Source organism: Cyprinodon variegatus, unplaced genomic scaffold (assembly GCF_000732505.1).
Source record: "Cyprinodon variegatus isolate N-32 unplaced genomic scaffold, C_variegatus-1.0 Scaffold143, whole genome shotgun sequence".
Lineage (NCBI taxonomy): Eukaryota > Metazoa > Chordata > Actinopteri > Cyprinodontiformes > Cyprinodontidae > Cyprinodon > Cyprinodon variegatus.
Window position 1 is genome coordinate 122,678 of NW_015150596.1, and position 25,410 is coordinate 148,087.

Consider the following 25,410-nt stretch of genomic DNA (forward strand, 5'->3'; position numbering starts at 1 on the left):
TCTTGACAAGAAACACAGCTTGGCTCACGAGATGTGCAGTTTCTGCTTTCAGGCATCAGCTTAAAAAAACCCATACTTATAAATTAGTACCGGGCAAATTATCTGACTTTAAACAGTTTATATTTGATCGTATCGTAGTGATCTATTTCTGATTGCAGCCTTAATGTGTCAGCATTTCATATATAAACTAGAGTAAAGAACATTTCATTTTTTTCCCTCTGCATGAATTATTCTGTTTCCTGGTTTTATTTCATTATATTATTTGAAGGTATTTCTTTTTTTCTTCTTCTCCAAATTGCAGAAAAGAGTTTCTGTTCACATGCATCTGCATGCCTTGCTAATATTCCCTCTTTGGAGAGCTGCCCTGTTGTGACACTACTGTTTAACATAATGCAATACATGTAGCATTTAAGCTTTTTCGCTATTATTCAAGTGGGAATCTCAGTCATTTAAACTTGTCTGTTATGCATTTAATCTAACCCGTTATGGTTGTTGCTGCAGTTTATCTAGGAAAAAAGTTTTAAACACCTTTTAATGTTTGTAACCCATTTTGCAGTCATGTTAGAAATCATTGGTTAATGCAAATTTGAGAAGTGCTTGAGTATTCAACGATAAAAGCATGGAGGTCATGAGTTAAGTTTAAGTAGAATATATTTACTAAGTAAAACTTGTATTTTTCAAAGTAATAAAAATGGCTTAAGGGTTATCTTTTGTGAGGAATTCTGATGATTGCAAAAGTCTGTAAAATATGTATTCATGTTTTATTATAGCAATAAGTTTAAATCAACGCTGCACTTTTTTATATGTATTTCTATGCCAAAGACATTTAATGAGGTATTCATGTAATTTTCAGAACTAGTAATTGATGTGTTAATATCTTCCAAAAATACCATCATCAATTTGCACAGACAAAGACACCTTTTATTAGTTCTAATGGCGATTAGAATGGGGAAAATTATGTAAATATATAAATCTATGGTGGGATTTTTGTCCATATTTTGACATTAAATGTGCTATAAAACTTAATCTGTTGTTTGTGTAATTGAAATACCATATGTATGCAATGATATTGTGCCAGTGATTGTTTATAATAAGACTTTTCTCATATAACATACATACTTTTTTAAAGTTCAGCTTCGAAACTTAAAAAAAAAAAAAAATTATTTTTATTTTCATGTGTACGCTTCATTCATAATTCTCATGTGTAAAGAGTAGTTGCGATTCTTAAGTCTGTAAATGTGTTTATTGCTTTTGACTTTTAGTTATAAACGTTTTCAAAACAACATACCACTAGAATAAGTCTAGTTTTATAACAGCTTCTATGAACTAAAATGGAGCTTTTATTTTATTAAAAATTAAATTACATTCCAGTGCAGTTTTGTTTTACAGAGGCAACAGGTTCCAGTTTTTCCACTTAATAGTTTGCATCAAGATTTGTTTACTCAAACTCCCACGACGGTAACCAAGCAGCACGTTGTCTGTCTCTCCACGCACAAACATGTTGCCAGGTGTTAGCAGAGTATTTTTCCCCCGAATGCACAGAGATCTGCGTAATTTCTTGAACCTTTCCATGGCTGCCAATGTTTGCACGTTTGCTTATCCTTGCACCACACGATATGACCTGAAATGAAAAACAAATAATGGCTGAAAATGCTGTCCACAGCAACTGCTGACATTTGAGTTAAAGAAATACGATATGCAGTGGCTAAGTCATTGTGTTTTGGCCTCTGAACAGTTGATTAGAACCTTTTGATGCATAGATATCCGCAGAGATATCCGCTGGATTCTTGTGGGCTGTTATTTAGAATGCAGGTCTGTAATATCGTTATATCATGTGAATAACTTTGTTGGTGTTAATTAAATCCTCCAATTACTCAATTACTAAATCCTCTTATGTGAGAAGTAGTCCTCATCTGGTTATGCCTTTACCAAGGTTATGCAAAGGTGGTGTTTTAACTGTGCTAAAAAAAGTCATCCATCGTTCCATTCCCACGGTTTGCAGTTCATTTAACAAACATAACTTTTTATTTGGTCAACCTTTTGTACCGTTATTTTTTTTTCTGTTGAAACTTTCGATTGTTTTATTGGAGTCTAAACCTACTAATGTTTCTTTCTTTCGCTTAACATGAGGTTTTATCTGGTATTAGTGTGGTCCTTTGACATTTTTGAACCTCTATTTTTAAACTACCCTTAGTAAACAGAACACCTGAAAGTGCTACTCTCCTCTTCTGGTCTGATATTTATGAGATTTTTTTTGCTTGTTGCTTGTCCTCTAAGATGGGTCATTGAGTTTCAGTGACATCACAGTTGTAATGTTAAAGAAACCAGGTTATAAAAAAAAGACAGTCAATACCAAACATAGAGTAGACTGTAAACACTCTTTACTTAAACTACTTAAAAAAAAAAAAAGTGTGAAGTGCTTAGGTGTGTCTACAGGTTCTGTGCAAGGGCAAACATTTCAGTGGTGGAAAGTAATAAAGCACTACCTGTACTTGATTACTGTACTTAAGTACTTTTTTGAGTATCTTTACTTTAATTCATTTCTTGTTCATTTTGGCTCAGGTTTGCTTTTTAATCCACTATTTGAGTTTTTTTTTTTGTCTTGAAGTGCAATTTTAACATGTAAGACAGAAGCCCTAGACTGAATTTGGGCACCACAGTTTTAGAGACTTGCATGACGTTGCATAGATATAAGAAACTCAGGGCAGATATTATCTGTAGTGAGTCATGAGTTGTTGCCATGTGGCCAAGTTGTTCAATAAGATGAATTCTCAAATCAGAGTTACAGTTTTTCTGTGGTAATAGATTCAACCTTAAACCTCTATTCCATAGTGAAATAAGAAATGATAATCAAAATAGCTGTTATTTTTAATGGCATTTTTATGCTGAGGTTTAGCATTTGTAGCAGTGTTTCAATGCATCAATACAAGCGGTGGTTTCTGAAAGTTACAATGTTCTTTAATATTACAATGAAAATTCTACAGAAATGTACAAATTTTAGAACATTTACTTTTTAATCCATGTATTTTTAAAAAGTTAAGTATTTTCAAAAGTGAGTACTGTAATACCTAAACTAGAGTAGATTATTGGCCGAGTAACTTTTACTGTAGTTGAGTAAGATTTGACTGTGAGTATCAACTTTAACTCAAGTACTACTGTTGAGTACTTCGTTTCTGCATTTCTTAAGGTGTTAACTAGCCTGGTAAGACAGACTAATATGACATGCAATGTAGTCTGATAAAGAGCTACTACTGCTCCATTTGGAAGAAGGTACTAGCAGAGTCAGCGTCATCAGGTTAGAACCAATCGGATAACTACAGATGTGACACACACAAAAAAAAAAAAACACTCTGTTTTTGTCATTTGTAGTCATGACAAGCTATCAAAGAAATGCTCCAGTGAATAATTTGTACTGGTTTTGCCTAAAACAATCTGAGGAAATAAAGTGTGCTCTCTGTTATGTTCTAATGTTTCATTACAACATTGCTCCGTTGCAGTTGCCAGCTTGTTTTTGTTCTAGCATATGAATGCTGCTGCATTATCAGTATTTCTGGTAGAGAGTCACTCATGGTAAATTCTTGCGTTCCGAGCTGTAAGTGTCTGGCCAAATCAGGCTAGTTGCAACCACTGTTGAGACTGGCCTGATTTGAACAAGAGTATGAACAAATGTTGCTGTTTTTCTTTTGTTATAAGGAGGTTAATCATGTTCTTTGACTCTTTTCCGTGGATCTGGTTGCCAAGACCTGCTTGTAACTGCAGTCCAGTGCTCTTGGCAACGGTCCATCATGGTTCCCTTGCAGATGGTGACCCACTGGGAGATTGAGACACAATCACAGCTTGGGCTGGCCGGGTTCCGAAAAAAGAAACCTTACCCAAAGACACTAGCTGACAAACCCTAACCCCAGTCCTAGATCCAAGGTGCATTTTCCGCCTCCATATACCAAGCAATGTGCCTTGGTTTTTCTTGTCGTCTTAAGGACTTTTTGAACTTTACTTTGTCTGAACAGTCACTCAGAAACTGTTAATGTTTGGAGAACATATCAGATGTATTTAAACCCCCAACAAGAAAGCCTCTGGGATCATCCTGGTTCTAACACCCCCACCATGTTAAGATGGCTACTCAAGGATGGGCAAATGGAAGTGCCTCCCCCTCCAGAGTAAGGGGGACCAAAGCATGTTTTCCAACTATAGTGGATCACCATTCTCAGCCTAATTGGGAAGGCCTATGCCAGGGTACTGAGGAGAGACTGATTGTTGAACCTTGGCCTCAGGAGGAGCAGTGTGGGTTTGCCCAGGCCATGGAACACTGGACCAACTCTACACCCTCTGGTGCTCAAAGGTTCATAGGAGTATGATCAACTGGTATACACATATGTTTTGTAGACGGCATTCAACATTGTCCCTTTTGGTGCCTTTTAGGGGTGCTCCAGGAGCCTGGAGTCTAGGGCCATTTACTAGGGGCCAGACAGTCTCTGTAGAAGTGGAACAGGTGTTTGGTTTGCATTGCTGGTATCAAGTCGGGCCTTTCCCAGTGCATGTTAGACTACAGCAAGCTCCCCTTGTCATCTGTCCTTTTTATAACGTTTATGAACAGGAGGGTCTGATTTGAGTGGTTTGCAGCAGTGTTAAAAAGGCTTGGTGAGAACCAGCTACTCCAAGTTTGAGGCAATGGTTCTCAACCATTGCATGTGAATGGAGCGGAGAACCGCACAATTCCCAGTCCCCTCAGGAGGATGTTCGCTCATTCGCTCCAACGATCAAAGTTGCACCAGGAAGCTCCGCGTTCATCTTAATTTTCCTGCCGCTGCGGCGAAATCGCTCCAAGCTCTCTCAAAGGCTTTTTCTAACATTTTTCCATCATGTAATTATGCCAGGGCCCTGGGACACATGGCGTTTGATTTAATGATGTGACCCATACATGTGTATTGTCTTATTTAACTGGCTGTTAAATTATCACACTGTTTCCCAGCTGTAAACATAGCACCTCGCTCCATTCATGTTGCCAATTTTTTTTAAGAGACTACAATAATAAAGTTAACTTCGCATCCCACTGCAAATGAGATAATAGCGTATAATGCATGTATGCGATCCATTTGATCACACAATATGCAATCCTCATCTCGCCATCTTTTATCGCCAGCTGAAGCAGATGGATAGGGCATCTCAAATGTAAACTTGAGCCAGTGAAGTCAGTGTTTATCATGTATTCTGCATTGGCTGTAATCGCAACCACTTCGATCTGCGACAGTGCAGGCATATCCACCTACTCGTCACACTCGGTGCTGCTGGGACATGCGGTCATGTGGTCAAACATGTTGAAAAATGTCACACTAAAATCAAGTAAATGTTATTTACAGAATTTATAATCCAACATTTTTATATCACCAGAGCTACACCACTGGCTCCACACTCTGCTTCGTTCACATGCTTTGTTCTCAACCGGAAGCAGGTTCATTGCCGACTTCAGGTTAGAGGACAATTCCTGCCTTGAGTGGAATCATTATCTTAAGGTCCTATTTACGAGTAAGGAAAGAATGGAGTGGAAGATCATTAGATGAATCGGTGCAGCTGCTACTGTAATGGGGACACTTCACCAGTCTTTTGTGGTGAAGAGGGAGCTGAGCTGAAATGCAAAGCTAGCTCTATTGGTTGGTCTACGTTCCTATCCTCACACATATTCATGAAATCTGGATCATGACTGAAAGAACAATATCCCAAATACAGGTGGCTGAAATTAGCTTTCTCCACAGGGTGCTTCTCTATCTTATGGAGAAGGTCATCCAGAGAGGATCAGAGTAGTGCAACTTCTCCTCTACATTGAGAGGAGTCAGCTGAGGTGGTTCTGATTATCCTTGGACACCTCCCTCAAGAGGTGTTCCAGACACATCCCACCAGGTGGGAGCCCAGGGGACGAACCAGGACACACTGGAGGGACTAGGTCTCTCGGGTACCCTGGAGCACCTCTGGCCTCCCCCTGCAGAGCTGGGGAGGGTGTCTGGGGAGAGGAAAGTTTGGGAGTCTCTGCTGTGACTGCTGTCCCCGCAATCTGATGCTGCCTAATTGGAAGATGACAAGTACGAGAACTTTTTGCTTCACTCTTTTTCAGTGAATATAAGGCTTTGTTCATAGTTAGAAATCTTTTAGCAACTCATGCTTAGGGTAATACTTGGCTGCTCCTTTCTAACAGTTTTACTTTTACAAAGACTTTCATAGTTGCAGATGTGTTTAATTTAACCCTAAGTAAAGGTTCTGGATGTAAATACTGACTTTGATGACTTCTTGTGACACTTGGGCAGCCGACAGACCTTGCCACCTGTAGTTAAAGAAAAAACAATGTATTTAGAATCTTCATTACTGTCAGTAGAGATTATTGAAGAGAAAAAAATAAAAACTTACAGCCAATGATCATAATCCCCATAACGAAAAGTACACCAGCAATTATTAAGCCAGCATATCGCAGAGATTCATAGTCTAAAGAGGTGAGGTAAATATTTCAAAGTCCCATTCATACAAATTTACAAGTACTTTTAGAAAAAAATACCAAAAAGAACAAACAATTAGTTTCTTACCATAGGTGAATGGTTTGTCCCACTTTGGATCTATATGACACCAAAAAATAAAGAAAAAGGCATTTGGATTTGGTTGTACTGCTTAAAAGATAGGGAGCAACTGTCAGCAATGTCACAACAGATCTACTTGGTTGTGTGACATTCTGTTCGGTCTATCAAAATCTTATCTACAGTAAGCTGGCACAAGGGCACAAGTGTCTCATCTGCTTTTTCAGAAGGTACAATCAAGTATTAATCTTTAAGCCATGCATACACTGTGCGATATTTTCAATTGCTGCACCCAGCTACAGCTCAAACTGTATGACGGAACCACAGGGTTTAAAAGTTCACAGCTCACTGTGCCGTAACATGCTCTATTCGGCCATGCCATCTGTGGGTTTTACTTAGACGACAGGGTATTGTAATAGTGTCCTTAAGTCAAAGGATCAGATGATTACATGGCCATGGCAGGTAAAGGTAACTATCATGTAGAAAGGAATTCTAGTTACCCCAGACAACAGCTTTAGGGTTTTGTGGCATTCTGGTAGATGACGCTGTAGGGGGTGAAAAGAATTTAAAAAATCTGATCATTATCATATATACCTGATATTTGCAACATCACAAAATAATCATTCAAAATTAGAGCCCAGATGCTTCTCTATGTCTAACTAATTTTCCAAATAAATATTGAATATTTTACCGAAGCAAGTTTAACAAAAAACATCTAAAGAAACGTTTTAATGCTCACCCTGTTAGAATTGTTACTATAGTACATTATTCTGGCCAGTGAGTAACTAAAAAAACACATTAGGAAAAAGAAACATGTATATATGCACAGGTAAATTATCATTTAAAAAAATACATTTTAATTTTATTTTTTGTATAAGGTCCTAAATTCTTTTTAGTGCATAATTCAGTTTTTGATTAAACTCAGTGGCTCTTGTTGCTGTTTAAACTTTTTACTGAAAAGATTAAAGAAGTTGTTACCTGGAGTAGATGCAGGATTGGTTTGAATCTTTGTCGACTTCTCAGTGAAAGCTAAATAGAATTACAACAAAACATCAGTAATGCAGACATTCTGAGCGTGGTTTGTATTTCAAAAATGCCACAGCCCATGCCATACTACCTGTTGTTCTTATTTCTGATGCAGTGGAGTTGACTGAATTGGTCTTGGTGCTGTGCCAGTTTGTGGTTTGCTCTAAGAAATTTCCCGGGGTGGAGTTAGCAACTGTGGTTGCTGTGCTTTCAGCTACTACACACACACACACACAAAAATCTAATTAGTATTTAGAATTAACACAAACCCGGTTGCTTATATATAGAGAGAACAGTTAAATCTTAAAAAACAGAAAAACAAAATAAACAGGACAGTTGCAATAGAGGTATTCCTCAAGACCCAAATGCCTGTTTATCTTTTTAAAAAATTAAAAAGAATTTTTTTTTAAATGTTAAATAAACTTAAGTAAAAATCTTTGTATTTGTATTTTGCCTTTTTTGGCACATGCATCAGTCATATGCTCCTGTTGTTAACTTTTTGGGAAACAAAATAACTCTACTTTCTAAGCTGGTAACAAATGGGAAGAAGGATTTAAGTTGAAATAGATCCTTTAAAGCAAACTTTTTGTTATAGCTTTTGACTCAGTAGATTTGTTTCCCAGTATTAAAGTAAATGGGACAAAAATATACAACCTCATGGCACATGGTTCAGGTTGAATTTGTGACACTGAGATCAAGAACTATTATTTTAGCTTTTATTTTTCAGCATTTTAAATGAAATCCCACTAAAATTTGAAGAAGTTTATGAATGGTAAAAATCTTATACTGACAAGAAAGAGTGCAGAATTACATATATATCTACATGTATTGAGGACCAACACTAATATATTTAAAAATAAATAAATAAATGCTTAAGAAATAAGCATACAATTAATTGCCCCCAAATCTAAGACACACCTCTTTTTCATTTGCATACTGAGGCAGAAATGCATAGAGAAATGTAAAAACAACAGGCAGAAATAAAGATGGTGAATAAATACAAAGGAAGAATAGAACAGACAAAATATTATCACATGGAAATGATTACAAAGACAAATAAAGAAGCTAATTAAAAGAGATAAATACATTTATGTCTCACTGTATTATTCAATTTCTACCTTCCTTTCTTTCTTTATTGTATTTTGGGGGGCAATTCATTGTATGCTTATTTATTTATTGAGCATTTATTTATTTCTGTATTTTTAAATATGGCAAAGTTGGTCCTCCATATACATGTATGTCTTATCATAATAATCATAATTGAACTTTATTGATCTCACATTGGAGTATATTACCTCTGCATTTAACCCATCCCAATGGGGAGCAGTGGGCAGCTATTGTGGGATGCCCAGGGAGCAATCTGGGGTTAAGGGCCATGTTCGGAGACCGAGAGTGGCAGACTGTAGGACCGGGTTTCGAACTCACAATCTCAGGATTCCAAGCTCTATGCCCTAATCGCTAGGCTGCCACTCCCTGCTTATGAACTTTTAAACATTAGTTTAGGACTTGTTGTTTCCCTGGAGTATAGATATAAATTCTTGACAATGAAGATGTATTTGTTTTTTTTGTTTTTATCACAGATCCTTAAAATTTAAATAGACAATAGAAAACACTGGTAGATTAGGTCTTACATGATATGATTGTAATCAGTTAGGAAATGGCTGGAAGATTTCAGCCTCTTTATTACTGTGGCTCAGGTTTTGAACCCTCTATTTTAATCTTCATTAAGTTTCCTACCAATTGTATAGGGTGCAGTTGATAGAGACAGTCCAAAACAAGTGTCCTACCAGTGGGAGTGGTAGCGGTACTGGGAGCCGTCCTATGATCTGTGGGAATGGCAGTCTTTGCCCACGACTCTGTAGAAAAAATAGATGCATTTTTAATCACCAAACTTAGAAAAAAGACTCAAATGAAACAGTACACATTTACAGAAAGAACAAAGCACTGTGTTGTTTATGAGTTTCTCTGACCATGCTGTCACGTATTTCTTGGCAGAGGCCAGACCTCAGAATATGAAGTGGAGGGAGGCTTGCAGATGCACTGAGCATGTCACAGTGGTAGTCCTGTCAGTGAATGGGGCTGTGAGGCAATCTCTAGCTACAACACAGTCAGATTGTTGAGTGAGACCACAGGACAGAGCAGCCTATTGTCTGTGCTCCCACTCAGTACCTTCACATTAGTCATGAAGTTTCACAAAATCTTTACATCATTTTGCCAAATGCAAAAATAGGATGAATGAACTATGTATTTGGCTATGTTTTTTTCTTATTCAAATGTATCCAATATGTTGTTTGTATGTTTTCATGATTAGCAGCCTGGCAATGCCTTAACTGTGAGATTACTGTATATTTAGCTTCTAGCTTTGGATGCAGTGCTTTTAGCTCCATTGCTGTGTATACTGTAGCCTTACAGCATTTCATACTCATTGGATCATGATTAGAATCAGAAAGATATTTATTGTCATGTAGTGTCCACACATGAGAACAACTTGCTATCATGATAAGGTGCTGCAAGCACAAAAACAAAGAGTTGAAAAAAATGATATGTCGATATATATAATTTGGAAGAAACAATTGCAAGAGTACAGTGGCAGACATTGAAAATAAAAACTAAAATCAGATAAGATTACAAAGTATGCAGTTACAATTGTTATTATTCAATTTATTTTCTCCTTTATTGGTAAACGGAGAAAGCCTAAGGGACCCAGGTCTTGTTAATGAAACTAATGCAGAAGGGGAGATGCTGTTTTCGGGGTGGGAGGGTCTGGTCGGATGGACTGCAGCCTCCCGTCAGAGGAGAGAGTTTGTTTCCATGGAGGGAGGGGTCAATTGCAAACTTACCTGATCCTTTAAGAATACCAAGTACAGTGTCAAGTAATGTGTTACAATTTTCTCAAGTGGTGGGCTGGTTGTAATTCTGGTCTCAAGGAAAAACTAATCTTCATGGATCCTGTCTTTATTTGGTTTTTATTGCCAGCGCTATCCCTATTTTTATTGTGGGTTTGTTCTCATCCCATGGTTTCACAATTATACTCACAATTGTTGAAAGATTCTCCAAAATGGTCATTGTAAATGGTTTCACACAAAAAGCTACAGTGAGGAAAAAAAAGTATTTGAACACCCTGCTATTTTGCAAGTTCTCCCGCTTAGAAATCATGGAGGGGTCTGAAATTGTCATTGTAGGTGCATGTACACTGTGAGAGACATAATCTAAAAAAAAACAAAAAAATCCAGAAATCACAATGTATGAATTTTTTTAACTGTTTATTTGTATGATACAGATACAGCTGCAAATAACTATTAGAACACCTGTCTATCAGCTAGAATTCTGACCCTCAAAGACCTGTTAGTCTGCCTTCAAAGGCTACGTTCACACTGCAGGCCTTGATGCTCAATTACATTTTTTTTGGCGTTGCTGTTCACATTTCCAAATATATGCGACTTGTATGTGATCTCCTGTGTGAACTGCATTGTTCCGCATACGCAGTAGAGGATGCAATGATGTCACAAGCAAGTGTGCTCTGTCTTTAAGGAAGTAAGCATGGATGGTATTGCTGGAGAACATCTAGTGATCTTTCCTAACCTTAAAATCACAATCTTTCCAAGATTGTGAACCTCTTAAAACAAAATTCCACCGGTAAAATGTTTACCAGAAGGTGGAGCCATTGCGCGCAGCTCCAAGCTGACACTAAAAGTTCAAATCCGCACAGCTCTGGAACTGTTATAGCTAGAGGTCTGAAATTGTCTGCATGCATGGTTGACATGATGTACTGTAGAAGAAATATAATACAATAAAACCTGCCTTTTCTCAAGAATATCTTTATTACTGCTGTTCAAAAACTACCTATCATTCCGAGAATAAAAAAAAAACTTTAAGTCATGTTTGAACTGCTGCAGGTTGATCTGTGTTCTAATCACCCAATTTTAATTTATATTTAGGAAAATGGAGGGTGTTAGCTTTCAAATAATGTATTGCACATGTAATTTGGACTTACAGTTCCTAAGTTATTTGCTTATCAATTTGGGTATGCAAAATAGGCGAGGATTACCCAAAATGAGGTGGATGTTCAGAGGTTAAACATAAATACTGCTCTCTGCATTATTGTCCACCATGGTTTTTGTTTTTCTTGCCACGTCTGCGTAGCAAGAAGTAGAAGAGTGACCACTGTCTGGTATTAATGACATTCAGGTCGGATGGATGGAAAAAAATCAGATCTGAGTTGTTCAGACTGTCAGGAGAAGATCAGATCTAGGTCGCATATGGGCAAAAAATTGGATTTGGGTCACTTCAGGCTGCTGTGTGAGCATAGCCAACCTCCACCTCCACCCCATTTATTATCAGAAATTAGATGCACTTGTTTGAGGTTGTTAGCTGCATGAAAGCACCTGTCCACCCCATATAATCAGTAAGAATCTACTATTAACATGGCCAAGACCAAAGAGCTGTCCAAAGACAGTAGAGACAAAGTTGTACTCCCCCACAGGGCTTATAAGAAGGTGCAGCTATTCTGTGGATTTTTCCTAACCACCAGACAGGAAAGTCAAAGTTGGAGAAGAACGAACAAGGAGCTAATTTTCATTTAGCACAAGAACATTCTTGCAGCAAGGCATGACGCAAAACAAATGTCCCAAATTCACATATTTTGACATTTTATTTCAAACATTAAAGCTGCCAAACCAATGAAGAGACGGGGCTCAACTTCTGCAGAGCTAAAATAAAGAGCAGAAAAGGCCCTGTTTTTCAGAAGAAGCTCTTACTGCTGCAAACCACCAGGCTAATGGGAGCCAGCATTTTCATTGTCCCTACTCTAGGAGCTTTAAGTAGAGCTCCCCCTACAGGTTTGGTGGGAGACATCTCGGTAGATATCAGCGGCTTAGGTTAAAAAAAAAATGTCGGAGTGTTGCGCTCTTTAGTTTGGAAAATACAGTATTTATTTCTATGATACAGCTACAAATAGCGATTTGAACACCTGAGAAAATCAATGTTAATATTCGGTACAGTGGAATTTGTTTGAAATTAAAGATGTGTCATTTTTCACCATGTTTGCACATGCTGCAGGAGGGATTTTGGCCAATGTTTGATGTATCCTGCAAAGCAGCGAAGGGAGATGTACAGTAATTGACAATCTTCAGGATATCACAAGATTATTCAAGAGAAGATCCTTGCTAATTGCTAGCCAGAAGTCATTTACAGTTTCGTTTTTAAAAAAAAGTCAAGGGAAATCTCGCCCAGCATCCCCTTTCGTCATCGTGGCACATTTTTGAGAGGCGTGGTGACAACCACAGTGTGCTCCTGTGACGTCTTCTTTGGCAAATGTGGGTTACTTTGATGTCCTAGAACATTGAGACCTGAATTTTATGGCAGGTCTTATTTAATTGGTAGTATTAAAGACTATGCCAAAAAGATTGGATTTCAGGAAAAAAAATAATAACAGAGCATTGTGAAAAGATAACGGGTTTACAGAAGATGTGCCAGTAATTTGCACGAATGAGAGTACCTTAGATTTACCTTGGCATTGAACCTAGCAATTTCACATTTTATCAAAGAATCAGGTTTGCACATGACAATATTGTTTAGCAAGTTATCTTTTTTGTGAAACCTAACCTGTTTATTCTTTAGGGAACAGATGTTATGGTCTATGGGGTTTTTCTGGTTTGAGCGAGCTTCCTGTCACAGAGATAATCTTTGCTAGTGACTGGGCCGACCCGTGTTGCTGCACCCCTTAGAAGATTTCTCAGTCAAGATGACTACCATGCATATAAGGAGGCGAAGGATCATCTGTATCGTTTGGTTATTCCCCTACAGATCCATGCTACCTCCCCTTCATCTCACAAGTAACCAAATCAATCAGTCATAAGTTTTCATCAACCAACTCCTTTCTGATCAGTCTGCTTTTTCCTTCAGACCAACCAGAAAGTTCAACTGACTTCCTCAAGTTCTCTGCTTCTTGCTGCTTTGTACATAAAATGTTAAAACTCACTGGTTCTCTCTGTGATTTTGCATGTGGGTCAATGTGCATCTCAGTGTTAGAACCACCTAACATTGAAATGCAGCAACAACATATAAACTTGTTAAACCTGGACACAAAATAAAATCCAGACCAGCTGTAGATTTTCATCTAGAGAGAAATATAACTAAAAAAACTGCACATATATTTTCTTTAAATTACCAAAGAGCCTCCTTTGTCATGTGACATCAAACAGAAACTATATAGGTTTGCTAAAGTCCTAACTAAAAGATTTTCCATCACAGGTTGTGCCTGAATGTGTGACACGACCAATATATATAGCACTGTACAGGGGTTATGCCATTTTATTTGAGTGTAGGAATGTCTATTGGGGAAAAAAAAAAGTAGTGGACTCAAAATTTCCCTGAGTGCATCTTGAAAAGTAGTATACATTTATGGTCACTAAATAAGCAGATATATACCAGAATGCTTTGCAAGAATTCTCCTTGCAAAGCATTGTGGCATTTGGGAGTGAGAAAGAACAAAGATGGCGCAGGCACCATGTGAGGTACCAGAGTCATGTGAGCAACATGGAGCAAAAAATAGTGATCACATGTCTAAACGGTCAGTTAACCGAGTGTACTGTACAGTCCACTATACAGTCTCTGCTCTATATAGCGATTGAGGTTAGAGGGGTTAGGGCAGACATTCGGTCTTAGATTGCTCAGTGAAACAAAACAAACACGTGGATCAGAGCAGCTTTATCTAGAGTTCAGCAAAATAGAAAATCAGTTTATATGAGGAAATATAAAAGGACATAATTAGACCGATCTAAAGATGTTTGCAATACTAAGGTTTAAAAAAAAACTATGCAACAAAATACTAAACAGGCTAATGTACAAGTAATGTCCACATCTCTATTCTATACCATTAAAGACTTTATTTTATAAAATAATTGCCATTGAAAAATAACTTTTTTTTAAAGAAATGTTTTCTAGTTAAAAATGTGTTGATGGTGAAGTATATTTAAAAATGAATTCTGTTTTGAGGTCCTACTGTTCATGAAACATTATGTATTTATTTGTAAATAATGTGGAAATAACTCATCACTTTCCTAAACCCAACATCATGCAACGTTTTGTCTCCTGAGCAAGATGTATTGCACTTCCAATAAATATGTATAACTATACTGTTTAATTAATTTGAATCAAGATGAGTATGGAATCTTTGGACACTGCAAACATAAAAACAAAAACTTAAAAACAGAGAAAGTTTACATCTTGGTCTCAGGCAATTAATTTGCTGCAAATTGCTTCTTTATTCAAACCCACCTCTCATATTAACTTGCAATGAGTAAATTCAGTACCACGGGGATTTGCAGCACTCACCTTTCAATATGACAAATAGAAGGCATATCAGGGAGGCCTTGTAAATCTGAAAGAAACAACATTTTGCAGAAAGAGGAATAGAAATGATTCATCAAGAAGTCTTAAGAAGGTGAAACAGAGATGAATGGTAGAGTAAATAAATCAAGGAATGTAAGTTAACTTAGATTGATGATTTTATTTAGGTAAATTCAGCTCTATCTAAAGGGTGACAACATAGATATATAACATTTTCTCATATATTAAAAAAACATGGTTTTTAATTAACCTGTTGGTCATAATAAGCCTTCGAGTACAAAGCAAAAGCTAACGTGCTATGTAAATATCCCTCGCATGTAATAAAAGGTCGGTCTGAATGATTATTGCATTAATTATATCAGACAAATGTGCTTCAGGTTCACAAAACAGGAAGCCAGGGCTTTACAGCTCAGCACCACATGGCCATTTCTACTTCCTTCTTCTTCCTCCTGTAGCCCCCAATCACCATTACTCACACTCCTGATGCAGTGCAACAGAAAACAGATCCCTACTTCTAATTCAAGCTGTGTGAAACTTGTTTTTGTTTGTCAAAAGAGGGACTTGGGAGACATATTTTGGGCACAATCCTCCCACATGTATCTGTGCTGCACTTTGCAGCACCGAGGAATTACTGTATCGTTGTCTCAAAACTGTCACCAATTAAAAGTTTGCTTCAGAAGATGTGTCGAAAATATTTTTACCATAATGGAGACCCTGAGTTTGTAAGCAGTTTTCTTCCTCCCCCTCAACATACTGCCTCGGTTAGAAAAAAACACACAAAAACTTTCCATTATGTATGTCTTTCAAAAAAGGTAAAGCAGAAACTGGGATGTTAACAGGTGTAGGTCTAGGCCATAGCTCAGGTTTGGATCTTACCAGCAGAAAATTATATTTTAGATTTTAACCTATCCTGGTGGCATCTCACCCTCGGGTATGCAACGGCGTGGTAGGTTAGTGTCCACAGACATCATGAGCTTTGACAGCTCAGATTAGCAGGTCTTGCCAATCCTTATTTTACTCCAGTGCATATGTCAAGAAGAGGTCTGTAACCCCTGGGCTGTAACAGCGTCCCTCACTTCCCCTGGCCTGACCCGCCTGCCTGTTTGTCACATCCAGCTCTCTCCCTCACTCCATGGTTTGTCTCTTCATCCATTTGTCTGTCAACCCCCATCAGTCTTCTTTAACTCTGCTTTACCCAGAAACAGCCCTGAGCATTTGGATATTTAGTCTATAATCCAAAATATGATGCTTACCTTAATATCCATCCTGCACAGGGTTTGTTTCCAGGTATACATCCAATGCCTCATCCCCCACAGTGCTTTCCTTTGTAAAGCGACCTCTGACAGGGTTATGCAAAAAACGTTTAAAAAGGCCACACCCATGGGGCTAACCACACAGCAGCCACTTCCGCATCCAGAGCCTCTGTCTCTCTCACCCAACCTTCCTCCATCTGCTCTTTGAGATAAGTTTTTCACTTGATTCTGTTCTATTTCTGCAGCTTTTCTCACAACATTTTGAGTTTTCATCCCATTTTTACTGTTCTTCTCTAATTTACTGTTTTCCACTTAACTATCAGTCTCTGCATCATTGACTCGCAAACTTTAATGAACAAAATTGCGATACGAAAGCTCACCAACAAACAGATATAAATATGTTATAACAATACAGCAAATTGATCCAGATATTTAATGCATATTCTACCTTGAGATGCTTTGTAGTGCTGAATGTGGCCTTCAAGTTTTGGGAAACCTTGCTCGCTTTAAACATAAATCATTTCTAAAGCTATATATATATATATATATATATATATATATATATAACTTTAGAAATCTGAAACAGAGTTTATTAGAAGAAGAAAAACACAGTATAGCTGAAGGAAATTCACTGTACATATAATTTCTTTCTATTTATCATAATCGGTTGGATGCTAAAGCCATTATTATCACCAGGGGCAAGTTATTTTTTTTCTAGAAAAAAGGTTTAAACACCCATAACAAGAAGTTTACAAGAAAAGAGGTAGTAATTGTGACCTAACTGCATTACTCAAGTGAGAGGAACAATCCTAGGCTGTTACAGTAAACAAAGGCTGCAATTCATCTACATGAGGAAAGCATAGCCTTTGTTCGCAATGTCGGTGCAATTTGTACTCAATTTGAATCCTACAGACTCCTGGTCTTCATGAAATATAAGCTTATTATTTGAGCTCTCCACCTGTAGGGCAGTGGAAATGTATTAGCTAACTTCTAGATTTCTGTTTCTGATTTTATGTCAGATTCAAATGATTTGGCTTATTGGACATATTTTTACACAAACGAAAGGTAGAGTAAATATAAAAGGGCTGTTTTCTAATAAGATTTTCAAATATATAAATCAAAATGAAAGTAGACCTGGTTCTGTTCTCCTTGGCTGCCAACGCTGCCACCAAAACATTTACAGTACAGAGTAATGAGTCTTTTTATATTGCTGTGGAGGACCTTTTGCCCACTTGTCTTTTTAAGGTCATGCAGCTGCAACTTAATTTCGATAAAAAAAAAGGCATGCACTTTGACAAGGCCAACTGATTTTTTTTTCTCTTTTGGTCCATTCAAAAATTAGCTTGGATTTGTGCTTTGGATCATTGTCTTGCATATGAGTTTAAGTTTGCGAACCAGTAATGGGACGGCAGCCTCAGACATCACCGTAAGACAATCAGGTGTGACTATATAGAAAATATATTTTGTAAACAGTCCCAAAAAAGAAATGTTTTGCTCCATCAGAGAGCCAATATTATTCTGAAAAGCTCTACCTTTATGCCAGATCTAAGGTAAAAACACACCTTTTAAGAGTTTCACGTTTGTCTCCGCAAAGCATGGCATGGGGATTATCAACATGTTTTTTTTTTTTTTTTTTTTACAAATACTCAATTATTATTATTATTAATGTTTTTTTTGTCAGCAGTGGTTTTCATCTTTGTACCCTCCCATGGATGTTCTCGTTGTTGTTAAATGATGAACACTGACCTTACAGCTAGTGAGCCCCAGGTGTATTTAGCTTTTTCTATGCTCTATTGTAACATCTGAATTGATGCACGTGGACTAATTTTTGTAGGCTGTTCGTTTCCTGGGAAGACTCACCACTGTTTTATGTTTCTTCATTTCTGAATAATGGCTTCCACTGTTGAAGTCTTGTGAACCCTAGATTTTTTTTTTTAACTCTTCAGAACAAACAAATTTTCTCTCAAGCTGTTAAATTTGTTTACATATGGGAAACTGCCACTTTTTTAGATCTTTCAGCCTACCTTCTGTAGTCTAAGTCCATTTAAGCAAGTACTGTTCAATTCTGATAATAGTCAAACGTGGTTCTAGTAGAGTTAAAGTACTGTAACTTTCAAAAAATAAAGTGGTTAGTCACTATTGACTTATTAGGATATATTTTTTAACTGGGTCATTTAGCTTTGCTTAAATAAATTAAATCATCATTCAAAAACTTCATTTTATCCTGCATTCACCAACCCGTGTTATTATCAATGTGTTTGATGGTGTGAAATATTTAATAGCATTAAAAGAACAAAAACAAAAGAAACCTTACGATTTCACAAGACTGTATTTTAAACTGACCTCACCCATTGCAGAGCCTACTTTAACCCACATATGATATTTTAAAATTGTGTCGTGGTCTTTGCTTTGAGTCACAGCAGCAGTGACCCTGGCCTGCAGTGACAGCAACACAGACATGGAAAGCAATCATATTAATTAGAGTTTTGTGGGAGCTCTAGACTAGTTTCGACTCCTTATGGAGGCAACATTATGGCTCTGCTGCCTTTATTCCCCACAGCAGTAGAGCTGTAATGTCATTTTGTCTGGATGACGTAACAATAACTTTACAGCCAATACTAATACTGATTTAAAATCGGATGCGGTATGGTCTCTAAACATGAAGAGGATGGTTTTAAACTGTCACATGCTTGTCAGGAGGCCAAGCAGTCTTGGAGGTGGGATCCAAACCAGTTGAAAGAAGTACATGCTCCAAAGAGTTTTCAGCTAACAAGTCTTTAATTTTTTCTGGTGCAAACAACACCAATAACAAGAACATTGGCAGACATGTTTCTTATATAGAGGTGGAACTGAATTGGAAGAAACCATTTTTAAAAGAATATGCAGCTGCACAACAACAAGAAAAAAAAAGAAAATTTGTTTTAAATGAACAGCTAATTAAGAAATACTTTTACCAATAAATACAAAAAAACAAATATTTCAGTTCAACCCAAACAAATATTCAAACTTAATATAGAAAACACCATACATGAGATCAACCTCCCCCCTTCAATTCTCTGATGGTGCAGTCCTGTGCACACCTGCTTGGAGAGTGAAACAGCAGAGGTGAGTATTTCACAATGACTTTTGATATTTTAACTCTTTAATCCATGCGTTTCCCTTTTAGGAAGACGTTAACAAAAACAAAATATTGTAAAGTGAAATAAATTAACCTTTTTACAAAATGAAAACAAGATGTGGCCTACCAAAAAAGCACACCCCAAACGAATCCACTTCACCCAAAACAACAAAAATAAACCAATCTACAAAACCAGATGCTGTGTTTAACTGTTACTTTAGCATATATACAAGTAACAATGGCTCATTGTTACATAGAAACACTGTTACAAATATACCTCTATCAGATAGTTCCCCAAAGACAGAGCCAATGTTGAGTGACTTTGTTAAAGCTTAGGATAGAGAGGGTACTGGTAGATGGTGATTCATTAGAACAACATTACCAATGGCACCACCAAGATATATTTTTTTATTCATGAGCTATGGCTGTGTGATGTGCTGGAGCATGTTACAGAGACGGTTAGACCATCTATTCTTAAAAAGATACAAAGTAAAGATAGCGGTCTTGGTATTAATCCATATGAAATAAACAAATGCCTGATGCAAGGTAAGTAAAGAGTGTTTTTTTCTTTTTTTTTTTCTATCTAATACCGCTTTTGCACAGGCCAAAAAAAAAACAAAAAACCATCAAACATTAAACATTATAAGTGGGAAAGGCTCACTGACCCATGTCAACCCTTTAAACAACTGGGCGAGCGACCCAGGCTAAAATCACCTTCCAATGGCTTGGCTACGATTGGCATACAGTGGGAACATTGAACACAGGGAGACCTACAAATTTAAGTGATACAATTGAGCACAACAAATGTACGTCGCAACATTGCGCCAGTAGCTTCTGCTAAAATAAGCAAACACAACTCTGCTTGAATTCGATAAACATGGCATAGCACTGGTAAGGCAGATTTGGTTGGAGAAAAGAGGCAAAAAATAAAGTGCACAAACTACGCCCTGACTCCATTATATGTTGCTTTCCATTGTTTACATTCCTGATTTCTGTCACATTGGTAACCTAATCAATGGTAACCCAGGGTGATGGCGTACATGCAGCGATGGGGGGACAAACGGCATGCAGCTTGCCAGTGGGGGATCAGACAAATTTGGCAAATTTAAGTAGGCAAGCAACTTAAGTTAATTATATTCATTTATTCAGTCTTACATATATGGTCTTCATATACTGTTTAAAATTAGAAGCCATGTAGATTCAGAGCCTATTTCTCATTGAATAATAGAGAGGCTAAATCTGAGAGTGGCCAGACAGCGAGGAGGTTTTCCTCATGACTCGAGCAGGAAAAGTGATAATTTATTCAGAACAATCATCTTTCAGGAATACAGTACACAACCAAAGTAAAACATTTCTTATTTTCAGCATCATCATATGATGTTGTTTCCCAACATTTAGATTAACTCATCGCTATTCCTTTATCACACAGCCACTGGAAACAAAAATATAGTTTAATCCAATTGCAGGCCATCAGGATTTTACTGTGCTATGCGCTGGCCCTCATGGGAAATGTTGTCTTCCTTCAGGCAAGATAATACAGCTGTTGTCCACAAGAGGGAGAGCTGCTTTAATATTGAAGGATGCACTGGACTTCACATTCGCAGAGACAGCATGAAAACTTCAGACCCATAGTACATTCGGGGTAAATAGGCTACAGGTTTATGGATCAATGCTCACCTACGAGGTGTCAGTCTGCTTAAAGGGTCATAGAATGCAAAACCGAGTTTACATCGTCATAGATGAATAACGATAGTTCAGTGGGTGAAATGGACGTATAGAGACGTTCAAACCCCATTGACAGCTCCTTTCTCTTCAAATCTCACAATTCTAAGCTTCCACCATAAAAGGAATCCAAACAAATCCCCGAGTTAACATCAACTCTGGAATGTTGCCTTATTTGGTTCTGGGCTGTACTTTTGTCACGCCCCGAAATTGACATATAGACCAGTTCACTAGTTCACTGGCTCAAGAACATAAATAGAGCTAGATGTAAGACACCAGTTAGCTGTTTAGCCTACAGTTGGGTTAACTTCTACAAGAATTACAAAGCAGGCAGTTTCTCTATTGAAAATGAGCCAGCCGGGTTTGGTCGCTCCGTCCCCGCTGACTCCCCTGCCCTGTCCGCCAGAATTCCCGGACCAGCCCCAGAGCTTACGGCTCGGTTTGAGTGCACTGTGTGTTTCGACTACGTGTTGCACTTTACTTGACCAAAATCCCGGACGATTTTGAAATTCCCCCCACACATTATTTTAGGTATGAAAAGTAGGACGTCCGGGAAAAAGAGGACGTCTGGTCACCCTACCATATCAACAATTTCGATGTTTCAGTGAGTGAATGCTTGTTGCTATGATGCGTCTTTACTCAGCAGCTTCGCTTGTGGTAAACCAACCAATCAGCGCACAGGTCATCTAAATCTGCATTAAAATACCATAAAAGGAAGAAAACCTGTTGTTCAATTCTAGGGCTTTTAACCAGGCATAGGGCATATAGAACAGCAAAGATGCCATTTTCAGCCCAACCAATGTTACACACCCTATTCAGAGAGCTAAAGGAATAGCCCCAAATACCCTATATAATCATTTTATGAGCCCTTTAAGTAAAACAAGGAAATTTTAGTTTGAACAAAAATTATCTTTGTGTTTTTACAGTAATGTTACATTGTTGATGGTCAACACACACTCACACATACACAAACACCCACACACACACAAATTGATTTGAAAGATTAAAGGCAAAAAGGTTCAGTGTGTATTCATCTCCTTTTAGAGGAATAAAGCATGTAATGTTAAAAATACCCACAATACTCTCTTCTGGAAATTGAAGAAAAACCTAAAGCAAAAATTTAGATCATACTGTATTACATACTCTATGCTACTACCCAAAAGGGACGGTATCAAAGAGATCCTCCCTAGGTCAGTAAGGATTGCCAAGCCACACTTTGCATGTATTACCATACCTTGGCACTCCTTTGAAAGAGGACTATAGGCTTGCTGCCCTATTTCCCTACAGTATATTCTGTAACATGAAAGTTAGATGAAAACAATGAGACTATACACCAAGCAGCTGCAACTGTCTTATCAGATATCAATAGAGAAAATGTGTCTTTCACAAATTTAGGTAAATGGTTGCATTTTTCAGTAACTGTCTTTGGTCCAGCAAATGTTTAAGTATTGTCTATGTGTAATTTCCTAAGTACAAGAAGCATTACCCCTAACATGTGGGAGCTGATCATTATCCTGACTGCTTTGCGCTCAGTGAACCACCCCAGTACCAGTGTTTTAGGTCTTTGCAGAAGGAAGCCAGCAGAAATACATCATCCCCAAAACTGAAATACCCTGGAACTAGAGGAGGAATAGCCTTTTTTGAATGTTATATGATAAGGACAGGTATTTATTTATTTTTTAAATATCCATTTAGAAATAGGATTTAATGCATTTTCAATTTTTTGTATTTAAAAATAAAATAAGAAATGTGTAATTACAAAGCACGTTTTAAAGTCGGATTTACAGTTGTAGGATTAAAATTTGAAATGGTTGTATATTTTCATTTTCAGCCTTCTTTTTGGGATAGTTGGCGTATGCGAGTGTCAGGTCCTGTTTTTTGCTTACTCAATCCTTATAAATATGACACCAGATGAGTATAAACCACTAAATCTTAACCTAATGATGCTACTCTGCTATGAAATCTTTTTGGCCGGTGGCTTCTTTCTTAGTCCATTCTATTAGTGGTCATCATTAACTCTGGACATCATAAAGATTGCATGAACAATAATTTGCTGAACGGATTTGTAGGTCTGTTAAATGCTAAAACCTGAATGAAAAAATGCAAAATTTTATTGATTCATTTTCAGTTTACTAACTGGTGATGCAAAATGCCCTTATCTTCCTAGCTGAAAAGCTACAAATTTATGTATAAAGTATTTTTATAGTAAGAGTTTTATAGTAAAAAAAAACAACGAAATTATTTCCATATTTTGCCACTTCCAGTATGAGATACTTACATAGAAGTGTTAAGTTAAACTGACAAATAATAGTTTTTATTTTTTTATTTACATATCTAAAAGGCTGAAATACACAAAAAAATCCAATACTCTGTCACATAACCTTTTGACTCAAATCCAGCATTCATTCTTTTTAGGTTTAAAGTTTAGTGGCAGGACTATTTTTTTTACACTGACTGATTTTTATTATTTTATTCAAAAAATAGTACTATACACTACATATGTCTAGAGTTGGGATGAAGCATAAAAACCTTTTCTTTCAAAGAAAAAAACATGGCCTTGCTAAAATCTTATAAATCTATATATAAGAATGTCTGAGCAACAGCTGACCTTTCAGTTTATGAAACACTAACAAAGCATTTTCATTCAAAATCTACTAGTGAATTTATCAATTTTCAAAATTCAAACTGAAAGTGGTGTAGTATAGCCAATAAAATGCCTGATTGGTCTTTATATGATCCTTGCATGGATCCAGTTGAAAAAAATAAAAACAAGGACCAGATTTACAAATATTTAGCATATTTTATAGCATCATTAACAGGTTGCACAAGCTGCTTAAGTTACATAGATTATTACTTTAAGGAGAGTATTAAATCAGACAGAATCACACAGGAAAATATTCTTTAACGTAATTGAATACTGTTTGGTTTTCTCTTAATGTTTCTCACTGCTTCTCTGAGCTCCCTCGAGATTCCCCTGAAAGCAACATATGAAAATGTTCATGAGGCGAGTGAGATAAAATAGAATGTGACAAGCAGTATTGAGCTGTCAAGGTATCAGTCTAGCAGATTAGTGTTCATGCCTGAGCTGAAATGAAGCATTATGAAGGCTTTGGTATGAAAACAGAACTCAGTTAGAAAGGAACTTAAACAGTTGTTCAGTAATGAGACAAACGCACCTTTGCGACTGATGATAGAGAATACCAAGCCAGACTATAAAACAAGAGATTTACCTCACCAATAATTAATAATATTTTAATAATAATAACAGTTTGTAAATATTTTACCTAAAATATTGCATACATCTGGAGACATGCAGACACACTCAGAAAAAAAAAGACATGATTGTGTGCTGATTTACTTGCAAGACTTTAAAGAATGCTTTAAAAAAAATAAAAGCTGTAAATATAGACAGCTAATTATAAATGTGTTACAAACAAAGGCAGCCCCCCCAAATGATTTACAGCTCAGTTGGTTCCTAGTGTAACTATAGTCCTCAGTTATAGCCAATAATATATAAAGTAAACAACCTTAAGGGGCCACAGAACACATCCAATTTGAAACATTTATACACTTATAAAAAACATCTTCATTTTCTGTTAAAAAAAAACATGCTGATAATTAAACATATGTAAGTTTTGGCAGAAATTAGAAAGGACATTGAACAAATCATCATAATTTGTTCAGCCCTCCTCAATCCATTTCCGCTTTGTTTCAGCTCCGCACCAGAAATATTTGCTGAGGGAGGTCCAGCGCAGGCTGGTAACCATGACAGTGGCAGTGTGGTCATGACCAACACCGCTTCAGGTCTAAATATACTAATCCATATGTGTGAGTCCAAATTTGGATCTCACATGGCTTAGAAGAAAAGGGAAAAACAAACTAAAAAATAGCTTTATAATCCTTTAATTTCTCATCAGGATATTGGTGCATGTCTCTGTCTTTGTTATCCCAAGGAGGCCATTTATTATTCCCTCACAATCCCCCTCCACCACTCCTCTGGCTCCTGCAAAAAACAGCCTGCCTTGTTTGTTTTCTTTTTACCTGCTTGCTTTTTTCTGCATTCTGTCTGTTCCCACTCTTTAAATGAGAGTCATTAGAGTCAAAACTGCACACTACTGTACTACTGAAGATCACCAGTCAGTCAAGATTTGTTACAGGTGGTGAAATATATATAGTACATTGGGTTTAACTATCAAGCAGACATTAGGGCTGCTTAAAAGAAATTTATTATTATATTTATCTTTGGAGCTCTATGGACTTCCAAAATAAGGCTGAAAACCGAGGGGCCCGAATGGAGGTGTATGTTCTGTAGGAGTTGTTCAATTGAATTTTGCTACTTTATTTTGTGACTTCACATGCAAATGTGTTGACATAATTACTAAAG

General features: G+C 37.1%; 1 protein-coding gene across 1 annotated transcript; it reads right to left on the reverse strand.

Annotated features, from left to right (window-relative positions):
- Nucleotides 1–465: 465 nt before the first annotated feature.
- On the reverse strand, nucleotides 466–16,297 carry LOC107086132 (FXYD domain-containing ion transport regulator 5-like). Its single transcript, XM_015376897.1, has 10 exons — nucleotides 16,187–16,297; nucleotides 14,919–14,964; nucleotides 9,371–9,439; nucleotides 7,675–7,800; nucleotides 7,536–7,586; nucleotides 7,058–7,102; nucleotides 6,570–6,599; nucleotides 6,397–6,471; nucleotides 6,268–6,313; nucleotides 466–1,621 (listed from the first exon to the last, which is right to left on the reverse strand). Exons 1-10 carry the CDS (start codon nucleotides 16,238–16,240, stop codon nucleotides 1,597–1,599), a joined length of 567 nt encoding a protein of 188 aa, XP_015232383.1. The 5' UTR covers nucleotides 16,241–16,297; the 3' UTR covers nucleotides 466–1,596.
- Nucleotides 16,298–25,410: the final 9,113 nt, after the last annotated feature.